Source organism: Tetrao urogallus, assembly GCF_951394365.1.
Source record: "Tetrao urogallus genome assembly, chromosome: 18".
In the NCBI taxonomy this organism is placed as follows: Eukaryota; Metazoa; Chordata; class Aves; order Galliformes; family Phasianidae; genus Tetrao; species Tetrao urogallus.
The window spans coordinates 467,611-481,144 of NC_136831.1; the positions used below are offsets into that span (position 1 = coordinate 467,611).

Consider the following 13,534-nt stretch of genomic DNA (forward strand, 5'->3'; position numbering starts at 1 on the left):
ACGTCTCTGCCGGGCAGCAAGGGCTGCAGTTCAAACACAACGAACAGCTTTGACAAATTCAAAACCGCAGAAGTGCACAAAAGCAAACAGACGTCCAGAGCGACTTCTTCACCCAATTTGTTCACAGGATTTGCTACTAAGGCTCATCCCACCATCCATCACCACATAAGCCCAGTCAGAAGAGTGCAGTGCTCCTGTACGTGGGAGCAGAGCACGTGTGAGCTCAGCAGGGGCCTCCACCAGTCACACCAGCGCTTCCCTTGTGCTGGCAGCGCCTGCAGCGCACCGACCAGGCGCACACCCCCTGTCTGCACATGGGGAGCAGCCCAGCAGCACTCCTTCCTCCCCCACAGTCCTTGCAGCCGTGAAGTGAGCAGACAGCTCTGTGCAGAGCACACATTTCAGCCCCCTGCACTATTGATTTTGCTGTGAAAAGAGACAAGCTAATCCTTTAAAGTTAGTTGCTTCAATCTTGCCGTTTCTCCTCCATTATACCAAAGGCTGCTCTCCTCCCCAGCTGTAGCAGCAGGGAGACTTGCCTCCTACCACATGTTTCTTTTAGTCCAAGTTCAGCTGGTTACAAGAAAGGTGAGCCCACCCACAACAACAAAACAAACACCCACGCTCCAGCTGACCTCTGCGTCACCAATCAACTTTACATTCCCCCTCCACAAGGCTATGCTCCTTTCACCACTCCTCTGTCAGGCCAGGAAAAACCTCTTACTTGTAAGACCGGTTACCACCTGAAGTCCCCCAGCAGTAGGAAACACAAAGTATTTGGGAAACTGTGAAACAGCTGGTTTGTGTGCCAGAGGCACATGATGAGTGAGCAATCGAGAGGATTTATCGGCAAGCCCACAGAAGAAGAACAGACGAGGATGAAGGAGACAGGATTTATGCCATATTAACAAGGCTGTGCGTCAATTTCAACCATGTTAGTTTCACAATAAGAATGCTGAGAATTGCCTTCCAGAGCAACCCAGACACCATTTATTTTAAACAGAATTGGCTCCCATCCTTCCTCAAAGAAAAGTAACTAACCCACCTCCTTTTTCAGAAGCTGAGAAGCATGAGAGGTCTTTAATCAGCCCTCAAGACCAGGCTTGCAGCCAAGCCAAGCTGTATTTTTGAGGCATCTGTAACAAACAGTTAGGGTTACTGGTATTTATGCTTAATGCAGTACTTGTTCCTCTCCTCCACAGTAACAGCTCAAAGCCCAGGTGCCTGCACATACAGAAATGGCACGGTACTCTCGATTCTTTGGAGGAGATTCCTTGCTTTCCAAGCTTCCAGAACAGGATTCACACATAGAAGAAGTAGTCATTTTTGCACATTTGTTTCTGTTTCCATATCAGTATCACAATAAAAAACATTAGAATGTTTGTAATAGGGAATATAGTGCCATAAATCTGGCAAGAAGGTCTTACTGTGAATGACTTATTGTACAATACACTGGGCAACGTGCTAATAGCATCCCAGCTGCATCCTTATCCTTACTGTAAGCTGAAACACCACAGTTTGAGATTTGTTTAAACAAGATGATGGCTTCCTACCAGTAGGGTGGGCTTCCAGCAGCCTGCCTTCCCTTCCCCTATCCTACCCTGGGAGCTCGAGGCGCCCCAAACCTTGACTGCTGTGCTGTGCTATCAGCCCTTTCTGCTCCAGACATCTCACCTGCCACTGAAGCAGCTACCTTCACCACTGCTGGTTCTCAAGGGCTCTAGACAGCGCAACCTGTAAGAATAAATATCCAGGAGACGGCAGCTGTGACCCATTTACTACCGGATGCTGCTGCAGGGCACAGCTGAGGAAGGCAGGACAGAGAAAAAGCACTTGCTGCAAAGAGAAGAAGAGAGGAGCAAACCCAGGTGTCCTTGGAAAATGCACTCCGTTTGCAGCACTGCTCCAGCTCTGCTGCTTCAACTCCCAGTTGGCCAGAGGTGGTTTACCTCAAGCACAGATGTTTGAGTATCGCCACGAGGGGTCCCTCAGAGCCGCTGGGAGGTTCAGACGACAAAAATTCTGGGTGCCTGTGCTCAGTGCAGAGGAGCAGGCTCACACGAGGCGCACCCAGGGAGGAGAGAACCTGAGGGGAAAGCAAGGAGCTCCCGCCTGCAGCCGAGGAGGGCTGGGGAAGGCAGCACCACGCCGGGCACATGGAGACAGAGCTACATCAACACTTATCAGTTCAGCCTTCGCATCTGCCGATTAAGTTCTGCTGGCACCGAGCAGTCCTACGTGTCCTCATCCCACCTCCTGCCCCCCTGCACGGCCTCACGTGGCTGCAGCCCGGCATTCCGATCAGAGCGCCAGGCTGGGTGACATTGTCCCCTTCTGATGAGGGATGGTAAGTGCCGGCGAGCTCGCTCATTTTATTCACTGCAAAGCACGTTTCCAACTGGGATAATCTCCATTAAACCATCTGCGCTCCCATCTCCGCCCTGCCCACACCCGCTGGGCTGCCTGCGATGCTGCAGCATCCGCGAACCTGCAACAGCGGATGCTGCGTCCCTTTCCCAATCAGCCACAGAACCAACAGGGATGCAGACAGAACAGATGCACTGGTAGCTCTGACACACTACTGAGCCAGTCTACGGGGGCACCCGTGCCAACGCCTCTTTCCCAAAAGGTCTATGGCTTCCCCTGAGAATAAGCCGTTTCCTTCCCATTATGGGAAGACACCGCATCCCAAACTGCCAGAAAAGGAGGGTTGAGTGGAGAGCAGAGATTTTAGCTACAACGGCTGCCCCGGTGCAGAAGTGCACTGCTTGCCAGGTCGTGAAAGCATTTTGGATCAGACACTCTGAATGGCTGCTGATTCCCAGGATTAAATCTTTTATTTCAGTATCTGCTTTCTAGAAACTGCAACAGAAAGACCAGAAGTCTCCTAGAAGAGAGATCTGAAACTTAAACCCACTGCCCCTTCCCCTCAAGTCTACACAGAAGACACTCAGCTGACCTTACAGAGAGGATGATTAAGAAACTGCACCGAAGCATGAATCCAGCACAGAGGACTGAATGCTGCCCTTAGCACTGGCACTCGACAGCCAAGGGACTCAGGACTCAGCTATCAGGAGCACGACAGAGTTGAATGATCCGAAGCGGAGCTGGAAACCCATCGATCTGCTTTAACTGTAATCAGTGCTTGCCTTCCACAATGTCTCTGGGCCATGAGACACGTGCCTTCCTCCCATCTGACTGGCCCTGCATGCTCTGGCCCTGCCAGGCTTGGAAGCGCCCTGCAAAGCCTTCAAACCTTCCAGGACTCCTGAGGTGCAAAGGGGAGGCAAACAGCAGCAGCAAGAGATGGGCTGGGAACAAGAGATTATTCCAGTACTTCCTGCACTCGCCTCCACTTATTTACTTTGCAAGCCCTTATTTTCCAAGGCAATTTCCAAACAAGTAGCAAGATAACCATTTGTTCAGACAAAGGTTAATAGGGGTCTAGTGGTCTCTGAGGACTCTGCAGACACACTGAGGTGAGAAAATTTGGAGCAGCAATAAAGACGCTGTGCAGACAAGCAGATCTCAGGAGAAGGCTTTAATCTGTCTAAATATTCTCATTATGTGCGTTCTTCAGCTCCCATTCAGTGATCAGAGCAGAGACCGCTTCCAGTGGCTTTTTGGGACAATAAACCATGAAATAGGATTTTTACATCAGTCATTCTTCCTTTCTCCCTGCAGCTGAAGAGTCAACGTTTAAAATAGTTTTTGTTGTTCTCCTTATTAAAGAGAAGCCAGTAACGGGAGAAAAAGAGTCAATAGGATGAAGGCAGGACAGATCCTTGGCAGACCGAGGCACTTGGCACAAGAGAGCTATTGGCACCATTTTTGCAGAAAACCTCAAATAGACTATTTGTCCTGGTAGTCCAAAAAAGGGTTTCTGGGGGCCTTGCACATGGTGAGAGATACAGCACTACATCCACAGACCTGCTTCAGAGGGAACAGATTCTAGATACGATCGCCCATCGTGCTCCTACAGCTGCCCCAGACCTACATACAGGACAGGGCAAAGTGAGAGAAGAGGCAGGCATCTGGGACAGCAGCACCGACCCAAAACCTCAAATGCTTTCTCTGGGGATCGCAGGGTTCGTCTGCCCCCTTGTCGTGGGGGAACTTGGCCTGCAAAAAGAGACTTTGTCCACTGAAACATGGAGCCAGAATTATTCCAACAAAAGAAAATGTTAAGAAAGTGAAGGCCGAGAAAACAGAGCAAGTTCTCTAAAGGCTGTGATTCCCATAGGACCGAAGCCCAGTAAGATGCTCTTGATGCATCCCACCCCACCTCACTCCTGCAATCTCTTTTCCACCACAGACAGGCAGGCTGCAGCTTCTCCTGCACGTTCCAGACTCCACTTCTATACATAAGCAGCTCAGACAGTTTGAAGACAGTCACAGTTCCCTGCGCTGGAAAGAACAGGGAGAGAAACTGCAGCCTTGCTTATATATCCGAGAAATATTTGTCAGACCTCTCGTTCTGCTCCCACATCAATCCATTACGGAACACGACGCCCCAGAACCCCACGCAGCTCCGAGGTGAGGCTGAGCACCGGCCGCCTGCTGAGCGCAGTGACCCTGGCACAACCCCTCCCCCCGTAATCCACCACAGACTTATTTCCTCCACAAGCAATCCATCCCCACTTGTAAGAAGGAGCACAAAGGCGCTGAAGCCCTCCGCTCAATTACAGGGCAGGAAGGATTAACCACTACCAAAAGACTCTGCAGATATTTATTCTCCAAATCCACACAAGGAGACAAACAGGGAAACGTGCCTCCGAGGGCTGTGCACACAGCCAGTACATCCAATGCTTCCTTTGGTTGGGTTTTTTTTTTTTTTTCAATTGTTCAGGTCTTAACAATTATCTTCATGAATTATAGACATAATATCTGAGAGACACAGGCAATAATTAACACGCGTCTGCTTTCTCTGACTAGCTCATTCTGCTGGGTCAGGCAGAGTTATTGAGATTCAGGGAAGAAATCCTCAATCTTGTGGAAATTTTAAGGAAGGAGATCAAGACAATTTAATAAAGCAATAATCTTTCTCTTAAATAATTAACTAGGCTTTGACATTCAGTAATACTTCTGAATCCCAGCTCTTACTTTTGCAATAATGCTACACTCGGATGTGATCTGCTGCATGTCCAAAACGCAGCAACTGCTAAATGGCTGCACACAGCCTTTGCCCCTGGATTTCTCCGCACACAAGGCATCTCCAAACACAGATTCCTTCCTCTTTCTGCTTAAAACTCCCACTGAGAGCTCTAACACCACTGTCCAAAGTGCACACGAGGCACTGCTTTACACCTTCTTCTCATTTTGCTCTGCTAACTCTCATCCCCAGGTTTGAGCGCTCAGCTTTTGCCAAACACGAGTCCAGCAGTGTTTGTCACCCTTTGGGAAACCCCTGGCTTCGCAGCAGAACCACAGCTCAGGAATAGATGCTATGAAGAATCCTGAACTAGACAGCCAGCTACTACTAAAGCAGCATACAGCACGGGTGTTAAGTGGTCTGTTTACATCACCTCTCAAAAAGCAGATTTTCCAGCAGCGTAAACAATTTTATTCACATAAAGAATGCACTCAAAAGACGTGAACATACTTGAGTACATTGAGAACAATCATCTCAAAACAACTACTTCAGCCAGCCACCAAGGACACCCCTTGGGCACAAACACATCACCCACTCAGGCAACATAATACTAACCATCAAGAACAGAAGCGATGAGCCAACTGCAACACAGCCATGTCTCATGCTAGAGACAAAGTGCTTGGCTAACAAGGCCAGACTGAACGGAAAGCTTCACATTCTCTGTTACTACATGCACATTACCTCAAGGAAAAGAACCCTACCCAGCAGAAAGAAAACTGTATGGGAAATAAAGGTCACAGCACTTTCAGAAACTTACCAGATACAGCCTGTAAGCATCAATCCTTCGAATTGGCCCCCAGCACTTGTCTGTATCATTATACTTTGTGCCATCTCCAACATTGCAGGAATGGTTGCCAATGGCACTGCTGGAAAAGGAGGAGGGAGAAACAAAAGACGGTAATTAATTCCCAGCAGATGCCCTCCCCTTCCCTGCATTCATGAAAGAGGAACGGTCAGAGGCCCAAACTGCATGCTTCTCCCCCCCCACGAGGGCATGCACTCCTCAATTTCTGGGCTGTGTAACACAGCAGGTCAGTGAACACTGCGCGTTTGAAGGCAAACCCCTTGATTGCGCCCAGACACTTGGACACTCAGAATTAGCAAACCTCAAGCTCACACAAGGGTCATCAAGCTTTTCCGTTTCCAAGTCTTGAGACCAGGAGCAGCCCAGCCCAGATTCAATCCAACTACTCTCCTTCACTGGTTATTTTTTAGCAGGAGGAAATTGGCTGCATTTACCCAGTGAGCTCTGGGCTTCAGACAAGTAGTGTCACGATGATCACAGGGTTGATAAGCATCACACGTCTCAGCTCATAACCAGAGTCAGAAAAGGTAAAATATTGCACAGGGAACAGCAATCAAACCAGAGAACAACAAGTCCAATGTCTGCAAGGTGCAGAAGTTAGCAATACTTCACAGCCGAGGATTGAGGAAATCGGCTCAGGTGCTTTTCAGACATCCAACAACAGCTAAACTTGGAGCAGGCTCCTGTACGTGGCAGCTTCGCCTTCCCAGCCACGAGTCATTGAGTCATTTGTCTGCTCCAGCCCTCAGGAGGCAGAGCTGATCCCGGTCAGACCTACCATCCCATCAAAACCAAAAACCTGCTCTCCTTTCTGGTACTGCATAACTGCACAGCAGCCAGCACACTTACCAGGTCACCTGCATGAGAGAGACTGGTACAGCCGCTGCATAGATTGCCAGGTCCCCATAGAGGTAGATAATGATGCAGAAATAGAAGAGGTTGACACCCACTGCAGGAAAAGGAAACATTTTTACTGACTTACAGTACACAGGGGTTCTTGAACTTTACACTCTAAATTAACAGTCCACAGAACTGCTTCTCAAGGTCTTGAAATCACAATTTCCCTCCACAGTTCAGTTCTGCAGCACGCTCCACACAAGGGTCACATGAGCAGCATAGGGAACTTTGCTGCAGCTCAAGAACTGATAAGAACTGATGCCTCAGAGCTGAACCACCTGCCTTCACACCAGGCACTCATCTAAGCACATCCTGCAGTCACCAGTCAAGGCCAACAGGCCTCACCCAAGTCATCTGCCAGGTGAAACTGTCAACCTGGAACAACCACGGGCAAACATCCAGCTGACGGCAACAGATTTGGTGAGAACGCAGCTTGAAGAACAGATAAATGAAGAAACACACACTTTTATGGCGTTCCACTGATTCCAAACCCTGTGCTTGCAAACCCTCAGTTCCTTCACATTAAGGTTTTGGCCCTGCAGAGATCCATTTCCACAGGGCTGAAGTGGAACTGCGTTTGGAAATTCCTCAGCATCACCATCCTGACTCAGACTTCAAACTTGCAAAGCTTCAGAACGGTTCCTGCAGCCCCAGTGTCACAAAAAAGCACTCTTCCTGCTCCCCGGTCTTTTGTTTTCTTACGTCTGCTCTGCATTTAACTATGAAAATAAGAAGTTCTTACATGGGAGACACAAAACAGCCTTGCCTGGACTCAGGGAGACACTGGCATGGAGAGCTGAAATCAGCAGCTGAAATCAGAGATGATTGATGAGACTCTCAGATTCTTTTCTTTCAAGAGAGCCCCAACGTTTCACTGTGTGTTTTGCCATCACATTTCCCCTTCATATACAGTCAGGCAATTTCTTATAGGTTCCCCTTTGTCTTTACCCCCCCAGCTCTATGAAAGATTCTGGATGACTGCACAGCTAAGAAGTCTGCATCATTCCGAAGACAACAGCAAGTTCCATCAGCTTTCTCCAATTTCCATTAGAAAGGGCTGGATGTTGTAACAAGTTTCTGATGTAGGACAGACGTCGCAAGATCCACGAAGCACGGGAACAGACAGGCCTGGGACAGATTCTGATTTGGGGGTCTGGATGCCAGGTCTCAGACACTCCCCGGAGGTGTTAAGGCTCGCACAAGCCGTGCTGCAGCACCAGCTATCCACCAGCACACACTGCGCTCCTGCGGCAACACCGGCTGCGGAGCCCAGATGACGGCCCTCTCACAAAACTCATCCCTGCAAAGGCAGGAAGACTTTATTGCCAATTCTTTTATAAACTGCTACTGATCCTCCCTAATCAATACTTTCATTACTAGACAAAAAGTGGGAAAATCAATGACTTCCTGTGGGGATACAGCATGATAGATGTGTCCAGAATCCATTACTGCAATAAATGACTGCTCAGTCCCAGAAGAAAGCACCCAACACTGCAAATTAAAAAAAAATAAAAATGCACCACACCAAAAAGCGTCCTTCAGAGCCAGCTCTTCTGAAAGAGCACACAAACCATCACAGCCTGAGCTGGTCAGCTCCCTTAAAGAAAGCAGACAGTCTGAGATGGAGATTTATCCCCAGCTTACCTCCCAGGACTGCAGATTCAACTCCTGTCAGATTGTTTAAGGGAAAAAAAGCAAGAAAAAAGAGCAGAGAACGATAGATATCAGAGGCTTTAAGGTCTGTCGCAAAGCCTTCCTCAGCCTTCTCTCTGAAGGCTGCCCAGACACAGAGGCCTTGGTTTTGTATCCACACTCTGCATGTTGTGGGAAAAGCCCGCTCACTCGTGTGGTAGCTGTCAGAGTGCAGAGGTTGGTGCCTGGAGCCAGGACTCCCCAAGCACGGCCCAGTTCCTCAGCACTACGCAGCAGCAACTGGCCACTGAGCAACTGTCCTTCGTCAGGGCCTTTCTGTGCAACCCTCAGCAGAAAGCACCTCAGCAAGGACCTGCAGAGGGAGGGACTTTGCTCATCCCTTCTTGCAACTGCACAGCAGACCAGAAAGTGTCTCTGAATGAGGGCTCAGCAGCCACCCACTGCTAAGCACAGAGGAAGGCAAAGCAGCAAGTGAGTGACAGCTGCCCCACACCTTCACTGCACACAAATGTCATCTCCTCTCACAAGCTACGTTTCAAGCTATGGTCTGCTGCTGTTCCAGCTGATTTCTTGCAGATTCATCCCTTGGCATTGGACTGAGTTAGTCCCAGGGAAGATCCTTAACACAAAAATCAGATCACTCACTAAAGCAACATTAAGAAGAGGGATTAACATCCAGAACACTAAGCAGTTTATATCACTTTGCTAGGAAACGTTTCCCAGCACCAGAGGCTGTGTATTTCCAGCACCCTCTACTGGTTGCGATCACCTAGCAGCAAGGCAGAGGGCAATATTCCAATACCTGGCCCTGTTGAGGGGTCATCCTCACGTCCTCCTGAAGCACCTGACAAGAGCCTTCTGAAGCTTGCTTACAGGAGCCCTACCACCTGTGTTCCACCAGCCTGTCAGCAGCTGAGCAAGCCTCCATAGCCGAATGCCCAGTGACACTGATAAGCCACAACATACTTTCTTTCAAAGCAAGACCTAACTACTGCTGCTCCTCAGATGACTACTGAGGGGTAGGGGAGCATCTGCAGCGTTTTACAGATGGCAAGGAACACAAGAAAACTCATCCAAACTCAGGGTAACTCAGTACAACAGGCAAGATTAGGAACAAGATGCTTCTAGATCTCCAGCACACGGATAAGTCACCTCTCTTCCACTGTAAGTAGAAAAGCAGCACTGATTCAGTGTGGGTTTTGATGCTTGAGTGACTGAAGCTGACAAAGGAAGCAGAGCATACAGGGAAGTCAAGCTTATTTTCAACCAGACTCTGAAGACCAGCAATAATGTAGCTCCTTGAGCCCAGCTGTCCCTCAGTCTTACAGTGGTATAAAGATGACATAAGGCAGAGGAGTAAAACAGCCCACCATGCCTCTGTAAGGTGGCCAATGAGCGAGGGAAAACGTTACTTTCCACAAGAAATGGGGCCTGACAGGCTTAAAACGGCACATCTATAATGTCTGATGACTTTCTGGCTCTGCACACCATTTCAAGTGCACTCTTCACCGAGTTTCAGAATTGTAGCTTGCATTTCTATTATACACAGCAGTGGATATGGCTTTATCGCAGTGCAGTGCATTACAGGCTTGCTCCCTAACATACAAACAAAGATACTTAACAGCAAAAAAAAGACAACTGCCTACCAGATGCTCACCAGAAACCTTTCCAACCCAGCAGCTCGTTCCCTTGCAGCTCTCTTGGTGTCAGCCCCCCCCAGACACATGTAGTTCTTAGGAACTGCCCCCAGAAGTCTCCTATCCTTCAGATGGAGGTTTACAGGGCTCAGGGAGGACCAAACATCTTGTTCTCAGGTGCTACCAAGATGGAACTAGTGACCTTTACTGCTGTATATAGCTGAAACTCAGGATGCAAGCCCACACTGAGGAGCACTCGGATTTGAGGAAGACATGTACACAATACACAGCAGGACCAGAAAGGACTTAAAAACATGAATCACTTACCTTTATTGAAGAACATGGAAGCCATCTGGCCCATCTCCACTCTTTCCGTGATTTCAAAGATATTTGGTGATCCGCGTCTCTCTGAAAGTTAAAAACAGGAAGTGCTTCAACCAGACCCTCCAATAAACCCAGAGGCCAGGCTGCCTGAAGACACTCAAGCAGCTCTGTGAACAGCATGAAGGTCAGAACGTACTATCTACCACTGCACAGCTGCAGTCACTGGTCCAATGACTCTGCTGAAGTCAAAGCGTTTTCAAAGTAAGGTACTCTCATCTCAGTGACTTAGAAAGAAAAGATCTTTATCAGACTGCAGAAGGTAAACTGAATTCTCAATCAGTCTTATCTTGCAAGTGCTAAGGACTTTGGGATGCAAATATACAGAACTAAGGGCAAAATGGACAGAAGGGCCCTACTGCACTTCCTAGAGCCCACCAGAGCACAGTCTGCACAGACCAGGTGTCAAAGCACAGAGCAGGTACTTACGAACGGACAGGATGGGCCGCGTCTCTGCTCGCTCATAGCTATCTCGGAGGAGAACATCACTGTCAGACACTCCAGAAGAAGAATCCTCATCCTCATCATCCTCCTGAAGAAGAGATCAGACAGACCACTGCTGAGATTTCCTCCAACCACAACAAGAGTTACAGCACCACCAGCACCGTGGTCTCACTTCCAGTATCTCAAAGATCCCCAGCAAGGCTGGGCAGGACAGGCCAGCAAACAGCAGCAATGCCAGGGAGCTGGCAGCCCACACCTGGGGTGCTGCAGAGAGCAGAAATGAGTGCTAGCAGAGCAGGCGAAGGTGAGTGACACTCTGCTGTCCTAGCAGGTCTTACACACAGCAACATTGCCCAATACACACTGTGACATGTGGCACAAGGAAGTAAAAGAACCTGTCAGATCCACACAGTTGCAGAACTGGTTAAAAAAAAAGTCCTGACATTTTTATTGCCACAGCCAGTCAGAAGAGAAACACCCATCTCATAACTCCAGCCCACTAACATACAGGCAGGAACCTAAATCACTGCAATTATACCTTGCCCAGACCCAGAAAAGCCACTAACGCCAGAATCCAAGAAGCCACAAGTCAATTTTACAGCGAGGACATTCCTCAGGACTGTCCGCTCCCTAGAATACATCCTTACTGGCAGCAAGGACATTCCTGCCTGTCCCAGTTAAATGACCTGAGATAAGCAAGGATTTACAGACACTCCAAATGGCACCACTACATCGGCTGCCACCTCTCCACACTCACTGAGCAGTGCTTCAGGGCAAGGAGAGCACCATCAGTGAGAGATGTGAGCAGCACAAGGGATTTTTCAAAGCTGGAGCAGAAAATCCTGCCTTTAATGAGCAACCCCACAGGGAAGCAACAGCCATATTTTACAAGGCAAAGTTAACTAGAGTAGAAATTTATTCCTTTAATGGAGTTACTAATGAAGCGAGGCAAAGACAGGGAGGAATCTCAGGCAAGCCTTATGTGACACCAGCACTCCAGAAAAATGGAAAGTTAAACCCACACAAACCTTGCGTTTTTCCATTCTCTTCCATCGCAGCTGGGCATTTGCAGCAGCCATGGCTTCCACCACAAAAGTAGTAGTCATATAGCTTGAGAGAGATATTCAGTTAATATCAACCATAGTCAAGCAGTACTGCTGAAATGACAGTAATTTTCAGTGTTTGCAGGAGTAAACAAACCAAACAGCTGTTTCCCCCAACCTTACCCCCGCACACTGCCTGTTTCATAAGGAATTTCATCAGCATCAGTGCTGCTATCTCCTCTTGTTCTGTGTTCAACCACAGAAAAAAAATGCAGTAAAAAAAAATGCACGTTTCTTTAGCTAAAAGGAGACACTAAGCATCTGGAAAACACCTCGCTAGTGGTGTCAGGAAGAAAAAGAGAGCTTTTCCTTTGTTAGAAAGCAAGCCTCCTTCCCTCTTTTAGGAATTTTAGGGCCTAAGAGTAGCACCATATTATCACAAAGTTTATCCACTGCAGCCTTTGGCAAAGGCACAACACACCCTACAGATGTTACAAATGGCATTAGGAGCAAAGCAGCAGCACAGCACAAGGGGAGGCCACAAGTGCCTGCACACAGCTTGCTGCAGCCACCCGGCCCAGGGGCACTGTTACAGCATCCACAGAAGGAATGTCATTATCTCAGCTAAACAGTCCTGTAATAAAAAAAGTCAAATTAATCTTATTTAAGGCTTTAAAGTGGTTTTCCACTGTTTCACAAACGGGACTCATTTATCAAACTCAACTTTGCCAGAATGAAAGCAAGCAGCCCCCTCCTGAGGCCCACCCAGCAATTTCCTCTTGCACTGAAGGGTCGCCAGAGGGCAAGGGAGGTCACAAGCACCAGCACTGCAACGAAAGCAGCAGGGCAGCACAGCTCCCACGGATCCTAACACTTCCATCTGTGTTTCCAGTTTATTTTGATGTGGTTTCAGTACCCAGGTTTGGAAGGCTGTGCTCTCCCGCTGACCTTGAAGGCTCGTCAGCTATTGCTGCACTTCAGAAGATAAACTGACATTTTTCAATAACTCTCTAAAGGGATTGCTTCCAAACCTTCCAGTCCCTGGTTCTGCCACGGTTTACATTTTAATCAAGCCTATGAAGCATGCAGCTTTGAGGTGGGGAACTAAGAAACAGTAATACAATTAGTATTGAGCGTGGCTACGTCTACAGAGCAGCACCTAACAGATCTCAAGAGCACTGCCTCCAGACCAAAGGCACGTCCAAGCTGACAGAACTGGTTATCCACAGAAAGAAACTTCTGAATCCTGATTCTACAATCAGCAGCAGAGGGATTTTATTCTTATTTTTAAACCAAGCCAGAAGAAATTCTATTAATAACCAGAGAATCTCAAGCTATTTGGACATCACTGCTCTACCAACAGTCTTCAGCTCCACCTGCTGTTCCAGCAAGGAGACAGACATCTGGGCAGAAGCTCATGGCAAGCCAGCACGAAAGTCATGAGACCAGCTCCAAGATCTCAGTCCAGCAACAGGCGAGGGGATAAATGGTCCAGCTGTGCAGTGGTTTGTTGTCCTGACAC

At 48.3% G+C, this 13,534-nt stretch overlaps 1 protein-coding gene across 1 annotated transcript in view; it reads right to left on the reverse strand.

Annotated features, from left to right (window-relative positions):
• Positions 1 to 13,534, reverse strand: part of TMEM104 (transmembrane protein 104) — a gene marked incomplete at both ends in the record, with an annotated part of 37,299 nt that overhangs the window by 21,440 nt on the left and 2,325 nt on the right. The window contains 5 exons of the mRNA XM_079544389.1: positions 5,910 to 6,018; positions 6,807 to 6,906; positions 10,472 to 10,552; positions 10,955 to 11,057; positions 11,998 to 12,079. Coding sequence (XP_079400515.1) covers positions 5,910 to 6,018; positions 6,807 to 6,906; positions 10,472 to 10,552; positions 10,955 to 11,057; positions 11,998 to 12,079 — 475 coding nt within the window. The remainder of the gene's footprint in view (positions 1 to 5,909; positions 6,019 to 6,806; positions 6,907 to 10,471; positions 10,553 to 10,954; positions 11,058 to 11,997; positions 12,080 to 13,534) is intronic.